The 25,630-nt window shown below is 42.5% G+C and overlaps 1 protein-coding gene across 1 annotated transcript in view; it reads left to right on the top strand.

The window, feature by feature from the left end:
- Window positions 1-25,630, top strand: part of DHTKD1 (dehydrogenase E1 and transketolase domain containing 1) — a 45,968-nt gene that overhangs the window by 16,213 nt on the left and 4,125 nt on the right. Inside the window, exons 6-16 of the mRNA XM_055427601.2 lie at window positions 7,020-7,191; window positions 8,383-8,581; window positions 10,218-10,530; window positions 11,958-12,042; window positions 12,528-12,667; window positions 13,502-13,652; window positions 15,249-15,355; window positions 17,248-17,412; window positions 22,413-22,495; window positions 23,048-23,217; window positions 24,867-24,952. Coding sequence (XP_055283576.2) covers window positions 7,020-7,191; window positions 8,383-8,581; window positions 10,218-10,530; window positions 11,958-12,042; window positions 12,528-12,667; window positions 13,502-13,652; window positions 15,249-15,355; window positions 17,248-17,412; window positions 22,413-22,495; window positions 23,048-23,217; window positions 24,867-24,952 — 1,671 coding nt within the window. The remainder of the gene's footprint in view (window positions 1-7,019; window positions 7,192-8,382; window positions 8,582-10,217; window positions 10,531-11,957; window positions 12,043-12,527; window positions 12,668-13,501; window positions 13,653-15,248; window positions 15,356-17,247; window positions 17,413-22,412; window positions 22,496-23,047; window positions 23,218-24,866; window positions 24,953-25,630) is intronic.

Below are 25,630 nucleotides of genomic sequence, written 5' to 3'. Positions count from 1 at the left end.
TGACGTTCACTTTTCACTTTCATGCATTGGAGAAGGAAATGGCAACCCACTCCAGTGTTCTTGCCTGGAGAATCCCAGGGACGGGGGAGCCTGGTGGGCTTCCGTCTATGGGGTCACACAGAGTCAGACACGACTGAAGCGACTTAGCAGCAGCAGCAGTCAATTTTTATAGCCTCAAGACAAAGAAAATTCCTGCTGGAAGGGTGGTATTAGGTGATTGGTTAGGGCGCTATAATAGGGTGAGCATGGGGTGGGCATTTTTACCTAATTTGGGGTCAGGAAGCTTGTTGGTGATGATCAGAGGGGCTTTTGGCAATGGTTACAAAGGGGCTTGGTCAGCTTCAGAGGTGACCTTGGCTCTGGACTCGGTGTTTGTGGCGTTGGGATAGAATTCCACAGTCATCATGACAGGAGATAGCACATGTTCTAGACGAAACTGAGATGAACTTTTGGGAAAAGATTTGGAGGTGGTTTTATAAATTCATAGCAAATGTGAGTATCTGCTCATCAGTAACCTCAAGGCAACTGACTGTGTTTTATTTTTTGACTGACCTTTTTAAAAATAATTTTTTAGCTAATTAAAAATATATTTATTTCTATTTATTTATTTGGCTGTGCTGGATCTTATTACAGCATGTGAGATCTAGTTCCTGGACCAGGGATCGAACCCAGGACCCCAGCTTTGGGAGCACAGAGTCTTAGCCACTGGACCACCAGGGAAGTCCCTAGTTAATTTTTTTTTTATTTGAGTATAGTTGATTTACAATGTTGTGTTAGTTTCTGCTGTTCAGCAAAGTGAGTCAGTTACACATGTGCCTATATTTACTTTTTTTAAAAGATTCTATTCTCATATAGATCATTGCAAAGTATTGAATAGTTTCCTGCGCTATGTAGTAGGTTCTTATTAGTTACCTACTTTATATATAGTGGCTTGTATGTGTCAATCCTGATCTCCCAATTTATCACCCCCCCATCAAGGCAACTGACTTTAGACGAAGGTCTTCACTGTATTTTTCCTTTCTTGAGTTATAAATTAATTGAGTATGAACTGACATAGCTGCTACTACTAAGAGGACAAATGTCATTACTTCTGTGAAACTGTGACCCCCATGGAAACCACACAGTATCTATCTAACAAGGCTGCAAGAGTCTGGATTTATTTTGCTTGCTTGTTTGTTTGCTTTAAAATGAAAGTCTTTGGCCAAACAAGACAAATGATTATTGTATTACTTCCTCTGCCCCCCACCTTTGGTAACCCAACAGGTATATTTTAGAGGTGTAGATTGTGGGTCACGTTTTTCTTCTACAAGTATTCATTTAATATGAAACCTTTAATGCCTAGAGGATAATTAATCTTGGATATTAAACCCAATGAAAACAGTTAAATCTACAAGGCAGTAGAATATTTGTCTACATATACAAATAACTGGGGGCTTCCCAGATGGCACTAGTGGTAAAGAATCTGACTGCCAGTGCAGGAAACGTAACAGATGCAAGTTGGATCTCTGAGTCAGGAAGGTGCCCAGGAGAGGGCATGGCAACCCACTCCAGTATTCATGCCTGGATAATCCCATGGACAGAGGAATCTGGCCGGCTATGGTCCATAAGGTTGCAAAGAGTCAGACACAGCTGAATCCACTGAGCATGCACAAATAACTACATTATCTTATTGTTAATTTTCCATGGGCCAGAAACTTGTAGTAAATAAATTGTCGGGTAAACACATTTGAATTTGATTATGATATAGTATTTCTAAATAGAAATCTTCACATTGTTAGCCATACATTCTCTTCACCTTTCACTTGAATTCATGAGACTCTAAAGTAGTTCAGTTATTCACATTTTCCCAGTACATTAAGCTGATGTTAAGACTGATTTCTGAAGTAAGAGATGAAAGTGGCATGTTCTTTAAACTGATGAGAAACTGCCCTCTTCTCTCTACTTTGTGTTCCCAAAACATTTTACCCTGCTGTGTCTGCCTGTGTCTTGCCTCATTCAAGTTCAACATTCTAATTTATTGTGGAAACCTGAAATTTGGAGTCTATAAAATCATTCTGGGTGAGAGTGTAGATGCTATTTTTGCTTCTGTCATTCATCTTAGTCCTTGACCTGGTGGGATTGCATTGTCATTTGTTATCGGCTGTGTATTTGATTGAGTGGTTTCTGCTGCCTCCAGAATTCCTTGGGGCTTATGGACCTGACCTTTCAAAACTTGATGAGCAACAGTGGAGTTTTTGGAGCTTCCCTTGTAGCTCAGTTGGTAAAGAATCTGCCTGCAATGTAGGAGACCTGGGTTCAATTCATGAGTTGAGAAGAGCCCCTGGAGAAGGAAATGGCAACCCATTCCAGTGTTCTTGCCTGGAGAATCCCATGGACAGAGGAGCCTGGCAGGCTATAGTCCATGAGGTCGCAAGAGTCAGACAGGACTTAGTGACTAAACCACCACCACCATGGAGTCTTTTCTCTTTTGATTTAAGAAAGGAAATTAAATTAGCAGATGACACAGGGCTTTAGCGCCAAGAACCCTAAGACCGTGATAAAATGACGCAAGTTATTAACAGACGTTATGTTCTTAACAGCGCCTCTTCTGTGAGTCACCCATCTCTCTTCCGTGCTTTATGGGTCTCCTTTTACATCATTCACATCATTACCACACAGAAGTCCCATCAGCCAGGAAGCCAAAGAGTGAGGAGTTTTCAGATGCCTGGAACCCTGTGACCCTGTGTGGGCCAGCGTGTGGCTGAGGGCTGGACCTGACATTGCAGTCCGGTGAGAAATGGCAAGGATTCTGAAATCATGAAAAGCTGAGTTCATATCCTGGCTTTGCAGCCTTCCAGCTTGCCCTTCATGCTTCCCAGGTGGCGCTAGCGGTAAAGAACCCGCCTGCCAATGCAGGAGACATAAGAGACATGGGTCGGAAAGATCCCTGGGTCGGAAAGATCCCTTGGAGGAGGACTTAGCAACCCACTCCAGAATTCTTGCCTGGAGAATCCCATGGACAGCGGAGCCTGGTGGGCAAGGTCCATAGGGTCGCAAAGAGTCGGACACGACTGAAGTGATTTAGCACGCACAGCTTGGCCTTCTTGCTTGATTCTGTTCCATCATTTCCTTGGATCTCAGAGGTCAATGGAAGTGTGTTACATTTCCAGAATGTTCTGAGGGTTAAATGAGAACTCAGTAAGTTCCTTAACTCGGGATGGGTTTGGCAGGGTGAGGAAGTTAGTAGAAAAAATGGAGGCATCACAGAAGGTCTAGTCCTAGCCTTGTAAAATGCATACTCTTTCTGAACCTTGATTTTTCTCACCTGTAAAAGGAACAGTAGAAATTCCCTTCCCTGGCCGCCCACACATGGTAGATGAATGGGTTAATAGAGATAATGTTTATAGTGTTGAGGAGGTAACGTAAGGGTATGTTATTACTGTTCTTGGATGCTCCAAAATGTCATTCATCTCTGAAGGCCCCTGTCTACAGGAAGGTGTGGGCTGGGATTTCACCAAGGAAAGCAGGGATTCCTTTCTTAACCAAAATGTTCTACTTGGATATACAAATTACTCTTTTTTTTTTTTTTAATTTTTAAGTTTTTTTAAAAATTTATTTTATTGGAGGCAAATTACCTTACATTAATATATTGGTTGGTTTTGCCATACATTGACACGAATCCTCCCCGGGTGTACATGTGTTCCCTTTCTTGAACCACTCTCCCACCTCCCTCTTCCCCATATCCTCCCTCCAAGTCATCCCCGTGCACCAGCCCCAAGCATCCTGTATCATGCGGCAAACCTGGACTGGTTACATATGATAATATACATGCTATAATACCGTTCTCCCCAATCATCCCACCTTCACCCTCTCCCACAGAGTCCCAAAGACTGTTCTATATACCTATGTCTCTTTTGCAGTCTCGTATACAGGGTTAAGGTTACCATCTTTCTAAATTCCATATATATGCGTTAGTATACTGTATTGGTGTTTTTCTTTCTGGCTTACTTCACTCTGTATAATAGGCTCCAATTTCATCCACCTCATTAAAACTGATTCAAATGCATTCTTTTTGATGGCTGAAAAATACTCCATTGTGTATATGTACCAAAGCTTTCTACTTTTTTAAGGACATTTTCACTGCCATTAAAAAAATTACCTTCCAAGGATTCTTTCTTCATTCATATTTAAGTCTTTTATTTCTGCTATTAATTAGGGCCACAGTGGTTATCATATCAGATTAATTACAATGGACTGGTTCAAAATTGGGAAAGGAGTATGTCAAGGTTGTATATTATCACCCTGCATATTTAACTTATATGCAGAGTACATCATGCGAAATGCCAGGCTGGATAACTTACAAGCTGGAATCAAGATTGCCGGGAGAAATATCAACAACCTCAGGTATGCAGATAATACCACTTTAATGGCAGAAAGTGAAGAGGAGCTAAAATGCCTCTGGATGAAGATGAAAGAGGAGAGAGAAAAATCTGGCTTAAAACTCAACATTAAAAAAACAAAGATCATGGCATCCGGTCCTATCACTTCATGGCAAATAGATGGGAGAAAAAGTGGAAACAGTGTCATATTTCATATTCTTGGGCTCCAGAATTAATGTGGATAGTGACTGCAGCTACGAAATTAAAAGACTTTTGCTCCTTGGAAGAAAAACTATGACAAACCTAGACAGCATATTAAAAAGCAGAGACATCACTTTGCCGACAAAGTTCTGTATAGTCAAAGCTATGGTTTTTCCAGTAGTCATGTATGGATGTCAGAGTTGGACCATAAAGAAGGCTGAACACTGAAGAATTGATGCTTTTGAGCTGTGGTGCTGAAGAAGACTCTTGAAGAGTCACTTGGATTGCAAGGAGATCAAACCAGTCATTTCTAAAGGAAATCAACCCTGAATATTCTTTGGAAGGACTGGTGCTGAAGCTGAAACTCCAATACTTCGGCCACGTGATGCGAAGAGCTGACTCATTGGAAAAGACTCTGATGCTGGGAAAGATTGAGGGCAAGAGGAGAAGGGGATGACAGAGAATGAGACAATTGGATGGCATCACCGACTCAATGGACATGAGTTTGAGCAAACTCAGGGAGATAGTGAAGGACAGGGAAGCCTGGCGTGCTGCAGTCCATGGGGTCACAAAGAGTTGGACACAACTCAGGGAATGAACAAATTAATTTATTAACTTTTTTTTTCCACACCAAGAGGCTTTTGGGATCTTAGCTTCCCCATCTAAGGGATTGAACCCAGGCCTCAGTAGTGAAAGCGCTGAGTCCTAACCATTGGACCGCCAGGTAATTCCCCGTATCAGGTCATTTTACCCTTTTTTTTCAGATCATGTTATTCTTTAGTTGAGCATTTTGGCTGTTTGTTTTTTTTCTTTTTTTGTTTTATCAAAAGTCCCTTTATTTTTTTTAGATTATCAAAGATTATAATTTTACAGTGTTGAGAAGTATAGAACAAAATACAATTATTGGAGGATAATTGCTCTACAATATCGTATTGACCTCTGCCACTCATCAACACAAATCAGCGACAGGTACACATACATATGTTCCCTCCTTCCTCAGCCCCCGCCCCATCTCCCACCCCTCTAGGTTGTCAGAGAACACTGGGTTGAGCTCCCTGTTTTATACAGTAAATTCTCACTTGCTATCTATTTTACATATGGTAATATACATGTTTCCATGCTATTCTCTCCAATTATCCCTAATTTTTTTTACTTAATAACTTTTTAATTAAAATACATTTATTAAATAACATCACCTAAAATTTATGTGTACAACATACACCCTATTGATGTATAGCCTTCTATATAGCGTGAAGTCAGTGACACTTATAATTTCCCCTAAGATCTACAATTCCCCCATTATTTGCTTTCAGCTTTTCAAAAAAAAATTGACTCCCTTTTCTATCGCCTTCCATTTCCAAGTTTTTAAAATTAATTTATTTATTGAAGTGTAGTTGATTTACAGTATTGTGTTAATTTCTACCATATAGCAAAGTGAGTTATTTATACACGTATATATACATTCTTTTAAAAATTCTTTTCCATCCTGGTTTATTACAGGATGTCGAATATAGTTCCCTGTGCTCTACAGTAGGACCTTGTCAGGTCTTGTGCTATCATGATCTAGTAGATTTCGAAAGTTCTGGAAGAAGAGCACATTTCAGAGATTGTCTTATTTTGCCCTTTCCTCAAAGCGTATTTTGCCTTTTCCTCAAAGCGTCCTTTCACTTGTGTATGATATGCTCCTCACCCCCACCCCGCATCTTTGCTGTCACATCATTCTCTTTTATGTTCACAGTGGTGGCCAACATACCCAGCGGGGACGAGGTGATGTGAGCGACACCCTCTCATGTTGGGGAAAATCCGATTGGGGAAGAGTGAGGGTTTGAAGTTATTTTGTTCCTTGCGTCTTGCAGGCCACTTTCATGATTGCTTTCCTAGAGCTGATTCTTCTGCATCTCTCATCACCCTAGCTTCTCTGGTGCTACTGTGCATACTATCATGTTGATGGGGATGCAAGAAGCCATGGGTACAGGTGATGATGTAGGGTTGAAGGAATAGGTCAGCTGGTCGTAGCTGCAAGAGGAAAAGGGCTGATTTAGCCTCATTGAGAGCTGCTTCAGGAAGTTCTATAGCAGATTTTTAGGAGGGGAGGAAGCAGCTTTTTATAAATAGAGATACAGGGACAGGGCTTCCCTGGTGGCTCAGTGGTAAAGAATCTGCTGATGCAGGAGACATAGGAGACGTGGGTTCAATCCCTGGGTCAGGAAGATCCCCTGGAGGAGGAAAAGGCAACCTACTCCAGTATTCTTGTCTGGGAAATCCGATGGACAGAGTAGCCTGGTGGGCTACAGCCCACAGGGTCACAAACAGTCAGACACAACTGAGCATGCACGTGGCATGTGGCAACCAGGGAATGCTGAGAGCATGGTTGTTTTTTATTGCTGTTACTGTTAGGTTACTAAACCTAAATGTCTCCACCCCTTACGTTTATTTTCTTTTTTCTCCCCCATGATCTAGGTTCATGGTGATGCTTCTTTCTGTGGTCAAGGGATTGTTCCTGAAACATTTACGCTCTCTAATCTACCGCATTTCAGAATTGGTGGGAGTGTCCATTTGATTGTCAATAACCAGCTGGGTTACACCACTCCTGCAGAAAGAGGAAGGTCTTCCTTATACTGTAGTGACATTGGTATGTAACCCAGGGAAGAGCTGATGTTGTAAGTCAAATAAGGAATTCCTAGAGAAACTTCTATTATAGTTCACTCAGAACAGGGAACCTCACTGCTGGTCCCATTTTAATTTTTGGATCAGATATGGTCAGTGGTTGCCAGCAGTGTTGTTAATATTCCTTTCATAGTCCAAGTGTGATCTTTCAATCCCAGGAAATAAGACAAGAGTAGAACTTAGAGGGTCCCACCTCAAATTGCTGATGTATCCAGTTGAATGATCTGGTATAATCCAGAGATCAACACAGTTAGTACAACTGGAGTAATTGTCTTAAGATATTCAGAGTACCCAAGACCGCAGTCAAAAAGGATGTGTTCAACCAGTAAATCTGGCCAAAGGGTCTGGTTGGAAATCAGATGTGAAGAAGCAAAGGCATCCTATTTTAACCTGTGGAAATTGACGATATTAAAAGAAACACAGGGCTTCTTATTATTCATTCCCTATTTCATAGAATTGAGAGAACTGTCAGATGGTGAGAACTGTACTGTTTTTACATCCAGAGCCCGGCCTGGTTGCCATTTGGGACTATTTGTGAATTTTTTGTGATTAGTTAGAGATTTTGAAAATTCATTCTCAATCAACTCTTTGAAGAAATCCTTTTTTTTTTTTCCTTAGGCTACATCTTTTAAAGACCCTTTTATCTCAGGAGGAAAGATAATAGTCATAATGATAATAACACACACACATCCATTATTAGGTACCAGCCTGTTAAGCGTTTTATATGCATTAACTCACTGATGCTTTAGGACATCACTGGGAGATGGGAGCATTATTCCAGTGTCCCAGATTAGGAGACTGGAATTCATAACTTCTCCAGGATCACACAGGCACAAATACTGGGTCTGAAACTCTCTCTTGTCAGCTGGCCTTCAAAGTGCAGGTTCTTTTTTGTGTGTGTGGTGGTGGGTGGGGAGGTGTTGCACTGTGTGACTTGCAGGATCTCAGTTCCTTGACTAGAGATTGAACCTGGCCTTGGAAGTGAAAGCCCGGAATCCTAACCACCAGGCTTCCAAGGAAATCCCAAAATGCAAGTTCTTAACACCCAAGCCAAACTACCCCTACAATGTGGGCTGTCTCCCCAGGCGGGCAACAGGATTTGGGGGTAGGTTCATGGGGTGACTGGCTGGCTTCATTTCTGTCTTCTCTGCCTCAGGGAAGCTGGTGGGCTGTGCCATCATCCATGTCAATGGAGACAGCCCAGAGGAAGTGGTGCGGGCCGCACAACTGGCGTTCGAATACCAGCGCCAGTTCCGGAAAGACGTGATTGTTGACTTGTTGTGCTACAGGCAGTGGGGCCACAATGAGCTGGACGAGCCCTTCTTCACCAACCCGGGCATGTACCAGATCATCAGGTACAAGGCTGAACCATCATGTGTTCTGCCCTACAGTGCTCACATTAGTATTTGTATTAGACTCACTTCAGGAAGGTGACCAGCTTTCCCAGTGTGCCTGGGACATGACACTCCCAATGCTCAAACTGGGACAGCCCTGGGCACACTGGGATGATCACCTCGCGGGTCACAGGAAAGCTCCCCATGTTCTTCCAACTCTACATGTCTCCTCGGTGAAGAGACAAAGGGGAAGCTTAACGGCCTCACTTAGCAGGTGGGAGGACTGAACAGCCAGGTCTTGAGATTTCCTTTTTAGATGCTAGAAAGTAAAACAGATCCCTCTTTCCTGCTTGATTTCCTCATAAACATAAATTAAAGCAGAGGAATAAACTTGGTGACATTTTATGGTCATAGGTAGCAGACTGCCCTTTGGAGGAACAAATCTGGGTTCTCCATTGAGCTTTTTTTTTTTTTAAAGCCACCCAGTTTTCTTTTTTCCTTTTCTTTTGGCTGCACTGGTCTTTGTTGCAACTCCCAGGCTTTTCTTGCTGTAACACAAGGACTCTCTAGTTTCCCGTGGCATGTTGAATCTTAGTTCCTAGACCAGGAATCGAACCCATGTCCCCTGCATTGGCAGGCGGATTCTCAACCACTGAACCACTGAGGAAGTCCCTTCATTTAGCTTTGAACTTAGCACCCAAATGATGTGACTCAGGACCCCATTTTTAAGAAGATATCCTGTCTACTTTTCACTTTTTTTAAGGATTTCAGTGATCAATGTGACCAGACTTTGTCATGTAAAATATGGGAATGCAGAGCAGCAGATGGTTATTTCTATTTTCGTAAAATTCAGATGTGGAATAGTTACAGGCTTCTTCAAGCAACCTGAAACAGGTGTTGGCAAATTTGGTTCAAACTTTTTAAGTAAAAGAATGAAGAATAAGTAGATAATGTAGGTCAGCCTCATAAATTACTGTCCAGAATTAACAACTGGTGAAAAACAAAAAATCAGAAAAACTCCTGTGCTCATTTTTTCTGTCTGACTGTAGACAGAAGCTTATAAAGATAAACTTGTTTTCTCTAGCTTGCCTGGAACAGGTGGTTACACACCATTAGCTTTAAAAAACAGTTATTGGTGTGAAAGTCACATAACATAAAATAAATCTTTTTTTTTTTGACTGCTTGGCATGGCATATGGGATCTTCGTTCCCCTACACCCCCTGCAGTGGAAGCGTGGAGTCTTAGCCACTGGACAGACACCGAATTCCTTAAATGGGCCATTTTTTTAAAACTTCTTATTTTATATTGGCGTATAGCCAGTTAACAATGTTGTTAGTTTCATGTGCACAGCAGAAGGACTCAGCCATACATATATATATGCATCCATTCTTCCCCAAACTCCCATCCCATCCAGGCTGCCACAGAACATTGAGCAGAACTCCATGCACTATACAGTAGGTTAAAATGGACCATTTTAAAGTGAACGATTCAGTGTGAATTGTATTAATACAAGCACCCCCTCTGTCTAGTCCCAACACATTTCCTGCATACGCTTTTATAGCAGTGACACTTCAGAATACCTTTGATAATAACTGTGTCTGTCTCTTTTTGATTTTTACAAACATGATTGACTTTTTTTTCCCTCCTCCTTGGACAGAGCCCGGAAGAGCATCCCTGATACATATGCAGAGTACCTTATGGCCAGCGGACTCACAACCCAGGAGGAGGTGTCGGAAATCAAAGCCTCCTACTACGTGAAGTTAAATGGCCATTTGACTAATGTGGCCCACTACAGGCCCCCTGCCACGAGCCTGCAGGCCCACTGGCAAGGCTTGGTTCAGCCGGAAGCTTGTATTACTTCCTGGAACACAGGTGTGCCCCTTGACCTCTTGAGGTTTATTGGCAAGAAGTCTGTGGAGGTACCTGAGGAGCTCCAGATGCACAGTCACCTTCTGAAGACGCATGTGCAGGTAGGAAGCCCAGGCACCCCCAGGCATTGTTTGTCCATCTCTCACAGCAAAGGAATTGGCGTTGGTCTGGTCTTGTTGGTTGGCTAATGCACTTGGCAGATATTTAATGTGAGTCATTAGTTTCTACAAACTGATCCTAGCGGAGTTTTGGTATAGACTGTCAATTAACTCAAATTTTTTCTACCTCTAACTTCTATTTTTCCTCCACTTATTTGTTCATTCATTCATTCATAATGTCTAGGGACTTCCCTGGTGATCCAATGTGCCAAGGTCCAATTTGCCTTCCAATGCAGGGGGTAGGGTAGGGGTTCCCTCTCTGGTCAGAGAGCTAAGGTCCCACAGGTCTCACTGCCAAAAAAACAGGATATAAACAACGGAAGTGATATTATAACAAATTCAATAAAGACTTAAAAAACTGTCCACATAACAAAAAATTTAAAAAACCCAAACATGTCTTATACATCATATGTACAGTTACTGCATGCCCATTATTAAAAACACAGCCGCACAGGAATGCCTGTTTTGGTTTTTCTGAGCTGTGAGCAGAAGACTCTTTCATTTTGGGTAGGCAGGGGGGTGGCTTAAATAAAATGAATAAAAATCAATACACATAGTCCCCAGAAGCAACATTTGGATCCTTAAACATATTGAGGTTTTACCTGTTGTCTCATGTTAAGTATAAATTGACATACACTGCTCTGGTTTGCCTGCAACTTAGTGGTTTTCTGGAACATGGAACTTCCAGCTCTAATACTAGGAAAGCAAGGAGGTACAGGCCTTCATCTTTCTTGAACTTGGATGAAGGCATGATGAACTCTGGATTATTTTTAAAACACTAGCTTGGTTTGTAAGTTTCTATTATAGGTAACTGTTCCGTTCCGTCACTCAGTCGTGTCCAACTCTTTGCGACCCCATGGACTGTAGCCTACCAGGCTTCTCTCTCTGTCCGTGGGATTCTCCAGGCAAGAATACTGGAGTGGGTTACCATTTCCTTCTCCAGGGGATCTTCCCGACCCAGGGATCGAACCCGGATCTCCCGCATTGGGGTCAGACGCTTTAACCTCTGAGCCACCAGGGAAGATAGGTATAGAGACCATGAAAACAATCTGTGTACTCACCATCCAACTGAAAGAGTAGAATATTACTTACACCATACACCCCCACTCTCCCCACTCTGCCAACTCCCTGCTACCTCCTCTCATCCATCTGCCGGGTTAACCACTCACCTGAGTGCCTGTTTGTTTTGCCTGCTTTCAAATGTCATATACTTGCTGTCATTATTCTCATGTTACCTTCTGCGCTTCCTGTTGTATTTCATACTACGTTTTGGAGACTTAACTATTATTGTTACATTACATTTTTTGAACTCAGTGTGAAAAACGATGTGAGCTCTTAAAAGTTTCTTTTCCCCTCCCCTTCAATTTTAGTCTCGAGTGGAGAAAGTAATGGATGGAACAAAGTTAGACTGGGCCACGGCAGAAGCTCTTGCATTAGGCTCATTGCTTGCTGAAGGTACGACTTTTCTGTATAGCTGCACAACGGATAGGGGATGCATTATATGACATCTCTTATTCATGATGCCTGCAGTTTTGAGTTATAGCTACCTTTGTATCATTTTTATTGACTAGAGAGGTTCTCGGATGTGGTGACTCTTCTTACCTGAAAACACTATTTAATCTTAGTATATACTAAGTCATGTTGATAACCTTCATCAGCAAATGGACTATGGAAACACAGGATTCAGGGCTGACTGTATTGGAAAGATATTTTCCCTAGTAATTGTAGGCCAAATGATGATTCTTCATTCTTAAACAGTTCACTTTGACTACAGAGTTTGGAATATAGGACAGGTACATTTTAAGAAGGATAATCTATTATCTTAAGGGTGATTCTCAGGATGAGCTGGTATATAAGAATTAAGGGTCACCAGGCTTTATTATCACTTAGGTTATTCATGGGAATCTGGATTTTTCTTTTCCCCTTCTTGCTTGCTTAAGGTTTTAATGTCCGTCTGAGTGGCCAAGATGTGGGCCGTGGAACTTTTAGCCAGAGGCACGCAATGGTTGTTTGCCAGAAGACAGATGACACTTATATCCCCCTGAACCATATGGACCCTAATCAAAAGGGGTTTCTAGAGGTAGGACGTTTCATGATCTAGTGTGACACCCAGGTGGCAATGATCGTAGCCACAGACTTCTTAGTGCTGATGTTGGTAACATCTGAACTTTGGGTTCAGTACTTTTTGAAATAAGGGGATGCTGACTGGATAGACGGTGCAGGTTGATCCACTCAGAATGGAAGTAACAGACTAGCAAGTAGACTAGCTCTTTCACTTTGGCTACTTATCTGTATTCAGGTAAATGTCAAATGGATGTTCATTTTGTCAATCCAAAACTGACATGATAACCTGCTTGTTGCTGAAGTCATTAAAATAAATCAAAGATGTGGATAGTAGGCCAACATTTCTTAACAACTTAAAAAGAACAACCCACTTCCATAAGCTTATTTTATTCCCTAGGACTTAGCAGGCTTGAAGAATCTATTACTATGTATTTCCAGTCATTGAGTTAGATTCATTAGAGTCAAGAGCAGAGCCTGGGTCTTTTCATTTTTGTTTGTCTAACAACTAGAGTGGTGCCTGGCACGTGAAGTTTATTGAATTATCCTTTAAGGTGCAATTAGCCGTGTATCATCTTTTTTCCCTACTCTAGTGATTTGTCAGAGAGCATGGGGTTTACTGATATTCAATATTTTTAAAAAATACACTTGTCAAAAGTAAGATTCCAGGAAATTACTTAAAGGACATGCAGCTCATATTTTCTTTAAATTAGTCTAAAATCCCCACCTTGATCAGTTATCTAGATTGGTGATCTAGATACTGAAACGTCTAGTATTTCCCCTACCCAATCAATGTCTTTTATTGATTTGTGATTTGATATATGGTATCGGTTAACTTTGAATATTGCACTAGGTCAGCAACAGCCCACTGTCGGAAGAGGCCGTCCTGGGATTCGAGTATGGGATGAGCATTGAAAGCCCTAAACTGCTGCCCCTCTGGGAGGCTCAGTTTGGCGATTTCTTCAATGGTGCCCAGATCATCTTTGACACGTTCATCTCTGGAGGTTGGTGTCTGGTGGACGCATCACACCAGCTGCATGGGGACAAGCGTACGGAAAGGGGCCATAGCTGTGGCCACAGCATCCCTTGCCCCACTAGCTGAGGGCCTGTCCTGTCATCCACTGGACAGAGCAGCTGTCAGACACTTCAATATGCTGTTGGGAAGAGCACGTAAGCCTCTGTGAGCAGAAAGGCTGTGTTTCCCAGGGAGTGTGCTTGGCTCTAGGGAATGGTGCCAATACTTGCCCTACTCCTAAGAGGTCTGATTTTCAGGTCTGCTCTTGTTGTGTGTTGAGTAACTACAGCATGAATAACAAGCAGGCAGCGGTGACACAGTGAGGACTTGGGATTAGAATGAATGTGTGTGTGTCAGTTGCTCATTCATGTCCGACTCTTGTGACCCCATGGACACCCCACCAGGCTCCTCTGTCCATGGGATTCTCCAGGCAAGAAAACTGGGGTGGGTTGCCATTCCCTTCTCCAGGGGATCTTCCCAACCCAGGGATCGAACCTGGGTCTCCTGAATTACAGGTGGACTCTTTACTATCTGAGCTACCAGGGAAGCCTGATTAGACTGAATGACAGTCTTGAAAAGCTGCTCCCCACAGGCCAGGGTCACACATGTATCTCAGAGCTGGAAGTTGTGCATCTTACTAGGTTTAATCATCACTTACAAAAGCAGTGCCCACTCACTGTAGAAATTCCAAGTATATAAAGTACAAGTCTGAGTCTCCCCTGAGACCCTCCCCCCATTTTCTGGGGGGAACCACTTATGGATTTTGTGTGCACACCTCAGACCCTTCTTGTGGTTGCTTCTCTGTAACTTTGTGGTCCTGAGGAAGAAAAGAGTCTTGAGGAGACTGGACTTTGCCACGTCCAGAGACTCTTCTAAACAGTCTGCTTCTCTTGTTTTGGAACTCAGATTCTAGGGCTCAGTAGTTGTGGCACATGGGCTTAGTTGCCCTGAGGCATGTGGAATCTTCCTGGACCAGGGATTGAACCCTTGTCCTCTGCATTGGAAGGGGGATTTTTAACCACTGGACTACAGAAAAAGTCACTACTTTTTTTTTTAACCTGGCATCAAGCAAGTCTATCCATATCATTTTCCCAACGGCATTTGCTCACTTCTTGTCTCTGTGTCACATTTTGGTACTTCTTGCAATATTTTAAGCTTTTGCATTATTAGTATATTTGGGATGGTGATCTGTGATCAGTAATCTTTGATGTCACTATTGTGAAAAGACTGACTGCTGAAGGCTCAGATGATGGTTAGCAGTTTTCAGCAAGAACGTTTCTTTTAATTAAGGTACGTGCATGGTTTTTTCAGTCGCGGTGCTCTTGCACGTTTGCTAGACTGTGGCATAGTGTAAATATAAATTTTACACACAGTGGGAAACCAGACAATTCATGTGACTCACTTTATTACCGAGTTCTGGACTGGAACCTGCAATATCTTGGAGGTTTGTCTGTATTTTCCTTCTAAGGAGAAAGCACGTGCATTGGAAATGGTTTTGAGGGGGTCCAGCGGCAAACTAGCAGGGGTCTTCCTGCCCAGTCTGGCACCTGCGTCGTAGGTTCTTACTCCCACTGTTGCTTTACAGGCGAGGCCAAGTGGCTCCTCCAGAGTGGCATCGTGGCCCTCCTTCCCCACGGGTACGACGGGGCTGGACCAGAGCACTCATCTTGTCGAATAGAGCGTTTCTTGCAGGTATGTCCACTGCCTTCTAGATTCCAAGGAATGTTTTCCCTGCTTCCTAGGTGCTCTGAAATAGAACTGCCTCCTGCAGACACTCCTGAATGTGAACCTTGGACTGTAAGACATCGTAGTATTTGAATGAAACAGGTCTAATGCAATGTCAGTCAATATTTCTTGGAAATACAATGCTTCAAGCATGTTAGTATCATGATTTCATGGCAGTGAAAGTTTTTCTTGTGTGGCAAATATCGGTAGTTTCTGAGTCAAGCTGATCATTGGAATCATCTAAGGAGCCTTTTATAAACAGAGATACAGGGACCAAGGGCTTCCCAGGTGGCTCAGTGGTAAAGAATCTTCCTGCCAATGCAGGAGTCCCAAGAGATGAAGTTTCTGTCCCTAAGCTGGGAAGATCGTCTGGAAGAGGAAATGGCAACCCACTCCAGTATTCTTGCCTGGAAAATCTCATGGACAGAGCTGCCTGGTGGGCTACCGTCCATTGGGTCACAGAGAGTCAGATGTGACTGAGCGACTGAGCACACACGCAGGCACTAGGACCAAGCCGAGGTCCAAGTAGTGATAATATTTTTATAAAATGATTCATGACCGTTAAAAATCTGAAGTGCCAACCCAGAAACTACCATTGTCTTTTGGTAAGAATCATTACCAATGCCACTTAATGCATATTACTTCCTAATATTTTATTATAAAAAATTTCAAGCATAAAAGGTGGAAAAATTTTACAGAGAATATTCATATGCCCACTTGCTACATTCTGCCATTAATATCTTAATGTTTTATCATGTATGTATTCATCCATCATTCCTCTATCTGTAAATCCATGTAATTTTTGCATGTATTTGAAAGTAAACGAAGACGTCAGTACACATTGCCCTAAGTATGTGCATATCAGTAATTATCTTAGCATGCATGCAGATAAAATATATATAAAGGTGACAGGTAGATGAAACAGTAGATAGATAAATGCATATAACTGTTTGGCTGGTAAAGACAAATAATTTCATAAAAATTAGATTACAGAAATAAATTGCGAGTAAATCAAAAGAATTGAGTGTGAAATACAAAACTGTAATTTTTCAAAGAAGTTTAGGAAATGAGTATGCAAAAGATACAATTTGGGAGTTATCAGTTTTGTTGTTGTTTTTGGGCACGCAGCCCGGCTTGTAGGATCTTAGTTCCCTGACCAGGGATCAAACCCAGGCCCTAGAAGGGAAAGCACCGAGTACTAACTGATAAACTGCCAGGGAATTCCTCGCCACTGCTTCTTGACTGGGGTTAGAAGACATGCCTCCCCTTTCTGTCCCAGCAAAGTCTTCTGAGAGTTCATTCCTCATCCTCAGCTTTTCAGCCTCATTAGCTGTTTCTATTCTTGTCTGTAAAACACACTATCCTTGCATTTATTTCATCATGAGAGTGAGATTCACAGTTCATCCTTCCAACATATTCACCCCACAGGCATCAAAGTCTGTATTTTTCAAAAAGTCCCTTCCAGATGCTTCTTTTTTTAATTTTAATTATTTTTGGCGATGCCACACAGCTTGTGGGATATTAGTTTCCCAACCAGAGATTGAACCTGTGCCCTGGACAGTGAAAGTCCTGACCACTGGACCATCAGGGAATTCCCCCTCTTCAGATGCTTGTTGCAGTCCGCTGTGTTTGGAAAGAATCACGTTAGAACACACAGACTCGGCAGATGAGAGCCATCAGTCCACTCCTGGTGAATTCTTCACAGGTCATACATTTACCTTCTGGTCTTCTTCTGTGAAGAAGAGACACATCTCCCCTCCATCGCGTGGAGATGCCTGGTTCCCCTTAGCATAGCCTGTGCCCTTAGGATGGAGTGAGCTGATTCAACTGTCGGCTCCTTCCTCTCTCTTCCCTCCCAGATGTGTGACAGCACAGAGGAGGGTGTGGACGGGGACACTGTGAACATGTGCGTGGCTCACCCCACCACGCCCGCCCAGTACTTCCACCTGCTCCGGAGACAGATGATTCGGAACTTCAGGAAGCCCCTCATCCTTGCTTCTCCGAAGACACTGCTCAGACTCCCCGTAAGTAGAAAAAGCTGAAATCTGGTTTGTCAGTCTTTCTCCTCTGGCCATATTTTCCCCTGCATTTCCCTCTCTTTTGTATATCTGGCTACAGCTCTAAATAATAGAAGTGTCTCTTTAGTTTTAGTCAGCCATGCTGCTGTGTCTCTCTTTTTTTAACCTTTCAAGAACAACTAGAAATACAGGTCACTTGCAGTTTCATTGTTGTGAAGGACAGGCATAGCAGATATTATCACCCTGGTATCCCAGCCTGAGCAGAAATAATCTTTTAGAAAACATTTCAAAGTCCAAATGGTGTCAGCACTGCCATGTTTATAGTCACAAGTTGGGGATTTAAAGTACTTTGATGAAAACAAGTGGTTTTATTCATTGACTTTGTGTATGTGTGTATGTGTGTGTTTTTGTGTGTAGCAGAGTTTTATTAAAGTGAAAAGGGACAGAGAAAGGTTCTGACATAGACATCAGAAGGGGGATGGAGAGTGCCCCCTTACTGACTTTTATTTAGACTTTTTTGGTGAAATGATTTATCACAGGTAGACTCCCTCTCAAACACTGTAACAGTATAGCTTATCTACTTCCTGGATTCACAAGGGTACATTTTCTCTTGATTTACCCTAAGTGTTAAGCGCACAAATGGTTTTTAAATCACACAAATATGCTAGTTTTCAAACAGAATTCAAGATAGTAAGTACTTTTAAGCATGTATTTATCCCATCTGCTGTCACGTTTTTCAGTTTTGTATGAGAGTCTGAATTAGAATTAAATGTTTGTGTTTATTGGAATGCCACTGGTGAGGTGGACTATGTCGTTCAGGACTTGGCTGTACTAGACTGTTGTGTGCTTCTCACCAAGATCAGAGAGTGTGTGTTTGGAAATGACGGGTGTTGAGAGAAGCCGCCAGGAATTTGGCTTCACGGCTGTCTTTTTCGGTGGTCTGCAGCATTTGGAGGCGGGTGAGGTGACCCGCCGAAGAATCGATGCTTTTGAACTGTGGTGTTGGAGAAGACTCTTGAGAGTCCCTTATACTGCAAGGAGATCCAACCAGTCTATTCTAAAGGAGATCAATCCTGGATGTTCATTGGAGGGACTGATGCTGAAGCTGAAACTGCAATACTTTGGCCACCTCATGCGACAAGTTGACTCACTGGAAAAGACTCTGATGCTGGGAAAGGTTGGGGGCGGGAGGAGAAGGGGACGACCGAGAATGAGATGGCTGGATGGCATCACCGACTCTGTGGACGTGGGTTTGAGTGAACTCCGGGAGTTGGTGATGGACAGGGAGGCCTGGCGTGCTGTGATTCATGGGGTCGCGGAGAGTCGGACACGACTGAGCGACTGAACTGAACTGAACTGAACTGAGGTGACCCTTGCTCTCACTGTTGGTTGTGGGCACTGGAGCTCTCCCAGAGTGAGTGCCCGCTGATGTGTGGCACTCCAGACACCTCGCTTGTCCCAGCCCGGCCTCAGGGAACGCTTCTCAGCTTCTTTCACCTGTGGCAGCAGTTCATTTGTTTGGTCTACTTGTTCTCTCTGTGAACAACCCTGTGTGTTCTGAGGTGGCTTAAGGAACATCACGGAACATTTGAGGCAAGTAAATGCAATCCCTTTCTTTCTTCCATTGTTGGCTTGTTTGTTTTTTGGCCATTACATGTGGCATGCAGGATCTTAGTTCCCTGGCCAGGGATTGAAGCTGAGCCCCCTGCTTTGGGATCACGTGGTCTTAACCACCGGACCGCCAGGGAAGTCCCTTTATCCTGTCTTTCTGATGCGGCTCTCTTGACACTGATATTTTGAAATATTAATGTGAAAGGGGCCAAGTCAAAATGTAAAGTTGCTGCTGCTGCTAAGTCACTTCAGTCGTGTCTGACTCTGTGTGACCCCATAGATGGAAGCCCACCAGGCTCCCCCGTCCCTGGGATTCTCCAGGCAAGAACACTGGAGTGAGTTGCCATTTCCTTCTCCAATGTGTGAAAGTGAAAAGTGAAAGTAAAGTTGCTCAGTCGTGTCCGACTCTTAGCGACCCCACGGACTGCAGCCTACCAGGCTCCTCCATCCATGGGATTTTCTAGGCAAGAGTACTGGAGTGGCTTGCCATTGCCTTCTCCGAAATGTAAAGTTACTATAGTTTATTTCTAAGAATCTATACATCCGGGATTCTTGAACCCAACTTTCATTGTATCCCTAAGGTTGTCATCTGCTCCCTCCATCATACCTAAAAGGAGACTAATGATATTAAATATAGTAACATATATACATATATATGTATATATGTTACTATGTATTGAGTGAACTGTTAAAAGTTTTACCCAGAATTTCTTTTGCTGTTTGAAATTGAGAATAAGAGTTCATTTTCTGGCCCTAATGCTCCACCCCTTTCCCCAAGTCTAATATACAATTTATTAAACAAACAAGTGAAGCTTTCCTTGGGGAACTTAAAAAATACCAACAGCTATTCTACAGATTTTCAAATGAAAAACTATGCTTATTTAGTCATCAAATATCTTCATTAGACACATAAGTCCTTTTGTTAGTGGAAAGTCAGCAGTACCAGTACTGAATTCTGATTTCTTCCTGAAAATTGGTACAGTGATCTAGCAGAATATACACAGCCAACCCTCTCTGTGCATGGCCTACTCAGAGGTGACTTGCCATGTGGCAGACATGACTCAGAGGTACACCTGTCAAGTGGTACCAAAACCCCACCCCAGTTTGGTACATGACTCTGAACTCCGCCTCCTGTTGATTCCTGCTATAGGAAGTGGGGACTGATGAAGGACTGGTTCAGAAAGGAGAAAGATTGCCTCCTGTTATGTAGTCAGAGTGTCACCTTTAGGGTTTCCCAGGTGATGCTAGTGGTAAAGAACCCACTTGCTAAGGACAGAGACTTAAGAGACTTGGGTTCAATCCCTGGGTCAGGAAGATCCCCTGGAGGAGGGCATGGCCATCCACCCCACTGTTCTTGCCTGGAGAATCCCGTGGACAGAAGAGCCTAGTGGGCTACAGTCCATAGGGTCACAGAGTTGGACACAACTGAGGCACTTAGCAATAGCTAATATTATTTTTTTAGATTATATCACAATATTCCAGCGTTTATATGGCTGTCCTCAGTAACCTCCATTAAATGTCATATACTCAACTGGGTCTAGACTATAAGTTAACTAACTTAGATGACAGTTCAGTTCAGTTCAGTTCAGTCGCTCAGTCGTGTCCGACTCTCCGCGACCCCATGAATCACAGCACGCCAGGCCTCCCTGTCCCTCACCAACTCCCGGAGTACACTCAAACTCATGTCCACAGAGTCGGTGATGCCATCCAGCCATCTCATTCTCTGTCGTCCCCTTCTCCTCCCGCCCCCAACCTTTCCCAGCATCAGAGTCTTTTCCAGTGAGTCAACTCGCCGCATGAGGTGGCCAAAGTATTGCAGTTTCAGCTTCAGCATCAGTCCCTCCAATGAACATCCAGGATTGATCTCCTTTAGAATAGACTGGTTGGATCTCCTTGCAGTATAAGGGACTCTCAAGAGTCTTCTCCAACACCACAGTTCAAAAGCATCGATTCTTCGGCGATCAGCTTTCTTCACAGTCCAACTCTCACATCCATACATGACCACGGGAAAAACCATTGCCTTGACTAGACGGACCTTGGTTGGCAAAGTAATGTCTCTGCTTTTTAATATACTATCAAGGTTGGTCATAACTTTCCTTCCAAGGAGCAAGCGTCTTTTAATTTCATGGCTGTAGAAAAGATCAAATCCTTCACCTTGGGCTTCATCAATTTTCTACTTTAAGTTCTTTACAAGTATTTATTTTGGGACTGTACCACAAAATATTTATTTTGGGATCTTGGTTCCCTGACCAGGGATTGAAACCCAAACCCTTGGCACTGAAGTGCTGAGTCCTAACCACAGGACTGCCAGGCAATTCCCAACAAATATATATTTAAATTGAGCTCAATAATAAAATTTCTTTTCACAATATTCATATATTGTTCTGATTGATGGTTATGTTTATAAATTATCATCAAAATCCTAAAGACAGAAATAGTTGCACTACCTTAACTATGCTGGCTTACAATACAATTTCTATATAATATTGTTTCTGATTCCCACAGATTAAGGCAGATTTTTAATTGATAATCCAGTTGAGTCATCAAAGAGAAATTCTAATTGTTAACGTTTTATCATGGCACCAGACAAAAGGCAATAGTCTGTAACCTCAGAGAAACAATTTTACCCTGAAGTATCCAAAATCACTGCAGATGCTGATTGTAGCCATGAAATTAAAAGACGCTTGCTCCTTGGAAGGAAAGTTATGACCAACCTAGATAGCATATTAAAAAGCAGAGACATTATTTTGCCAACAAAGGTCCGTCTAGTCAAGGCTATGGTTTTTCCCGTGGTCATATATGGATGTGAGAGTTGGACTATAAGGAAGCTGAGTGCCGAAGAATTGATGCTTTTGAACTGTGGTGCTGGAGTAGACTCTTGAGAGTCCCTTGGACTGCAAGGAGATCCAACCAGTTCATTCTAAAGGAGATCAATCCTGGGTGTTCATTGGAAGGACTGATGCTAAAGCTGAAGCTCCAATACTTTGGCCACCTCATGTGACGAGTTGACTCACTGGAAAAAACTCTGATGCTGGGAGGGGTTGGGGGCAGGAGGAGACGGGGACGACAGAGAATGAGATGGCTGGATGGCATCACCGACTCGATGGACATGAGTTTGAGTGAACTCCGGCAGTTGGTGATGGACAGGGAGGCCTGGCGTGCTGTGATTCATGGGGTCGCGGAGAGTCTGACACGACTGAGCGACTGAACTGAACTGAATTGATGCAGAACAGATACTTTTGAGAAAGATACTATGTTTATCAGTCCATGTGTTTACTTATAGTCCCAGGAGAGAATTTTGACACTAGTCCTTGGAAAGATACCTTGTAAGTAAAAGCATCTTCAGCTTCTGTTCATTGGTTGATAGATTTGTGTCTTTTTCTCCCCCTCCTTAGGCAGCTGTATCAACTCTTCAGGAAATGGCACCGGGAACAACATTCAAACCGGTCATTGGAGATTCATCTGTGGATCCAAAAAAGTAATCTGAAGTGGAGCTCTATTTTCATACTCTGCAGTAGATTTGTGACAAGTGGGAGAACTCGTTCATGTTAAGTGAACCAAGTGACCCTAATCTCTATTCTGAAACGTATACATCCTTTAAGTCTATGGTGTAGGAGTTAGATTATGCACAGAAGAGTGAATTTTGGAGTATATGTTACTAAAGAAGGTTTCCCACTGCATAGCATGACTGAATCCCACTACAGCACCCCCATTGCTTCAGAGGCAAAGCATTTCAATCTCGGTGGTCCCTCCTTTCTTCTGCTACAATTCTTACCTTTAAAAAAAAAAATTAATTATTAAAAAATTTTATTTTGGCTTCTCGGGTCTTAGTTGCAGCACACGGGATCTTTAGTTGCGGCAGGCAAACTCTTAGTTGCAACGTGTGAGACCTAGTTCCCTGGCCAGGGGTGGAACTTGGTCCCCTGCAATGGGAGCATGGAGTCTCAGCACTGGACCACCAGGGAAATCCCTACAATTCTTATTTTAAGATGTTTTTCCCCCACCCAATTGTCCTTTTTCTGCCCAACAGCGTTAAAAGTCTGGTGTTCTGCTGTGGCAAACATTTCTATGCCCTGATGAAGCAAAGAGAATCTTTGGAGGCCAGGAAGCATGACTTTGCCATCATCCGAATAGAAGAACTCTGTCCTTTCCCACTGGATTCGCTGCAGCAAGAGATGAGCAAATACAAACATGTTAGAGGTAAAGAGTCCTTCTTGTTCGCTCTTTGTTTTTAAGATACCTGAAATGTATTTGGAATATCTCAAATAAATGAAAAGCTGGTACAGGGGAAGTGAGAGTTACTAGAAAGTTGACTGTCATGGAATCTGGAGATGTGAAAATAGTTCACCTAAAGCCAATGTCTCCATGTCTTTTCTGGTGTCTCTTCCAGTCTCCCTCCCTCTCATATATGACATCTAATTTCTTCAGTTTGGAGGAATGCAATACTATCAATGCTATACTATCATTTATGATAAATCCAGTATGATTGTAAAAGATAAGCCTTTTCAGCAAGTGGGGGCTGGAATAATTGGACATCTACATGCACCTAACATAGAAATTAACTCAAAGTAGATCACAGACCTAAATGTAAAGCTATAAAATTTCTAGAAGAAAATAGATGAAAATTTTTGTGACCTTGGGTTAGGCAAAAAGTTCTTAGACATAATACCAAAAGCTTGTTCCAGAAAGGGAAAACTGGATTTTACCAAAATGAAAAACTTCTGCACTGTGAAAGGCACTGCAAAGAATATAAAAAAGACAAGCTGAAAGCTAGGAAAAAATATTTTTAAATATTATACATATCTGACAAAGGAATCTCCAGAATGTTTAAAGAGCTCTGAAAACTCAACAGTGAGAAAACGTATAATCCAGTTTTTCAAAAGGTGCAAAAGAATTGAACTGGCATTTTACCAAAGAACTACATGGCAAATAACCATATGAAAGGATCCTCAACATTATCAATGATAGAGAAATGCAAATTAAGCTGAAGTGAGATATGACTCCACACCAATTCAAATGACTAAAATGGAAACAAAACAGTATGAAGGACTGATCAGGATGCAGGGCAGCTGGTGCCCTCAGTCAGTGCTGGCGGGGATACAGACTGGTCCAGGCACTCTGGAAAACAGTTTCAGTTTCTCATGCAGGTACACGCAGAGTTGCTGTACCACCCAGCAGTCCCACTCCTTGATTTTTACCCAAGAGGAAGGAAAAATCCATGTGTGAATGTCGATAGCAGCTCTATTCATAATTGCCCCAAACTGAAAATGATTCGAACATCCTTCAACTGGTGAATGAAGATACAATCTCTTTGTGCATCCCTACAATATCTTAATCCTCAGCAATGAAAGAGAGTAAACTATTGCAGTTGGCAAAATCACCAATGGATTTTGCTAATTCATGGAAGCCAGACCCCAAAGGCTGGCTGTGTGATTCCATTTATCTGCTTGATCTGGAAAAGGCAGAACTTTATGGATAGAGAAAAGATCAGTGATTGCTGGAGGCTGGGGGTGGGAGGAAGAGTTGAGTATAAGGGACAGAATGAGGGGATATTTGGGGTTGAGAGGATTGCTCTGTATCATTGTGGTGATGTGGTGATGGATATATGACTATGCATTTCTCAAAAAAAGAAGATAACACTGTGACATATTAGAAAGGTATGTATTGAGGATATATGTGTGTGTTTGTATGTATGTGTATATGTATATGTATGTATATATACATATATAGATAGCATGTATGGTATGTGTATGTATGTGCACACACATACATGTTGTGTCTTTTTGTGTGTGTAGTATGTTGTATATACATTTACTTGCTGTACTGAGATGAAATTTCTTCTTTTATAGATTTTATCTGGAGTCAGGAGGAGCCTCAGAACATGGGTCCTTGGTTTTTTGTTTCTCCAAGGTTTGAGAAGCAACTGGCCTGCAAGGTAACAGTTCTTCCTTGCAGTGTTTTGTGTGTCCCATTTCCTCTGGAGTGCCAACAAATAGGTTTATCCCCTATTATCCGTCCAAAGTTCTATAAGGATAAACTAAAATATAAAATCTAGCTTTAGGCGCCTCTTTCAGACTAAACTTCTGAGTGTTCAGCAAGTTGTGTATGTGTACCTACTAGTATTATGTTAAAAAAGAAAATGAAAACATTGATTATACTCAAAAAGGTAGAAGACCTACCTGTTAGCTACCTTTCCCATTAGCCTACTCAGCATTCTTGTCCCAAAGATTAGTAACCAAGCCCCAGGGGAGGAGAGCCATGATCTGGCTTGTTTTACAATAACTTATTCCAGGCCCACCTGCAAGGCTGGTAAACATCAAAGGCTAAGTTCTTAGTTATGTTTTAGGAAGATAAACACAAGAGAAGAACAATCATGCTTGCTTCTGTTTGTCTTTCTATTCTGCTTTGTTTAGAACTCAAGTCACTTGATATCAGCTTCAGTTCAGTTCAGTTGCTCAGTTGTGTCCGATTCTTTGCAACCCCATGAACTGCAGCACGCCAGGCCTTCCTGTCCATCACCAACTCCCGGAGTTTACCCAAACTCATGTCCATTGAGTCGGTGATGCCATCCTACCATCACATCCTCTGTCGTCCCCTTCTCCTCCCGCCCCCA

Source organism: Moschus berezovskii, chromosome 15 (genome assembly GCF_049115385.1).
Source record: "Moschus berezovskii isolate FMDL1 chromosome 15, NW_MosBer_1.0, whole genome shotgun sequence".
Taxonomy (NCBI): Eukaryota; Metazoa; Chordata; class Mammalia; order Artiodactyla; family Moschidae; genus Moschus; species Moschus berezovskii.
The sequence above is the reverse complement of the archived record's forward strand: the minus strand, read 5'-3'. Positions and strand labels throughout refer to the sequence as shown.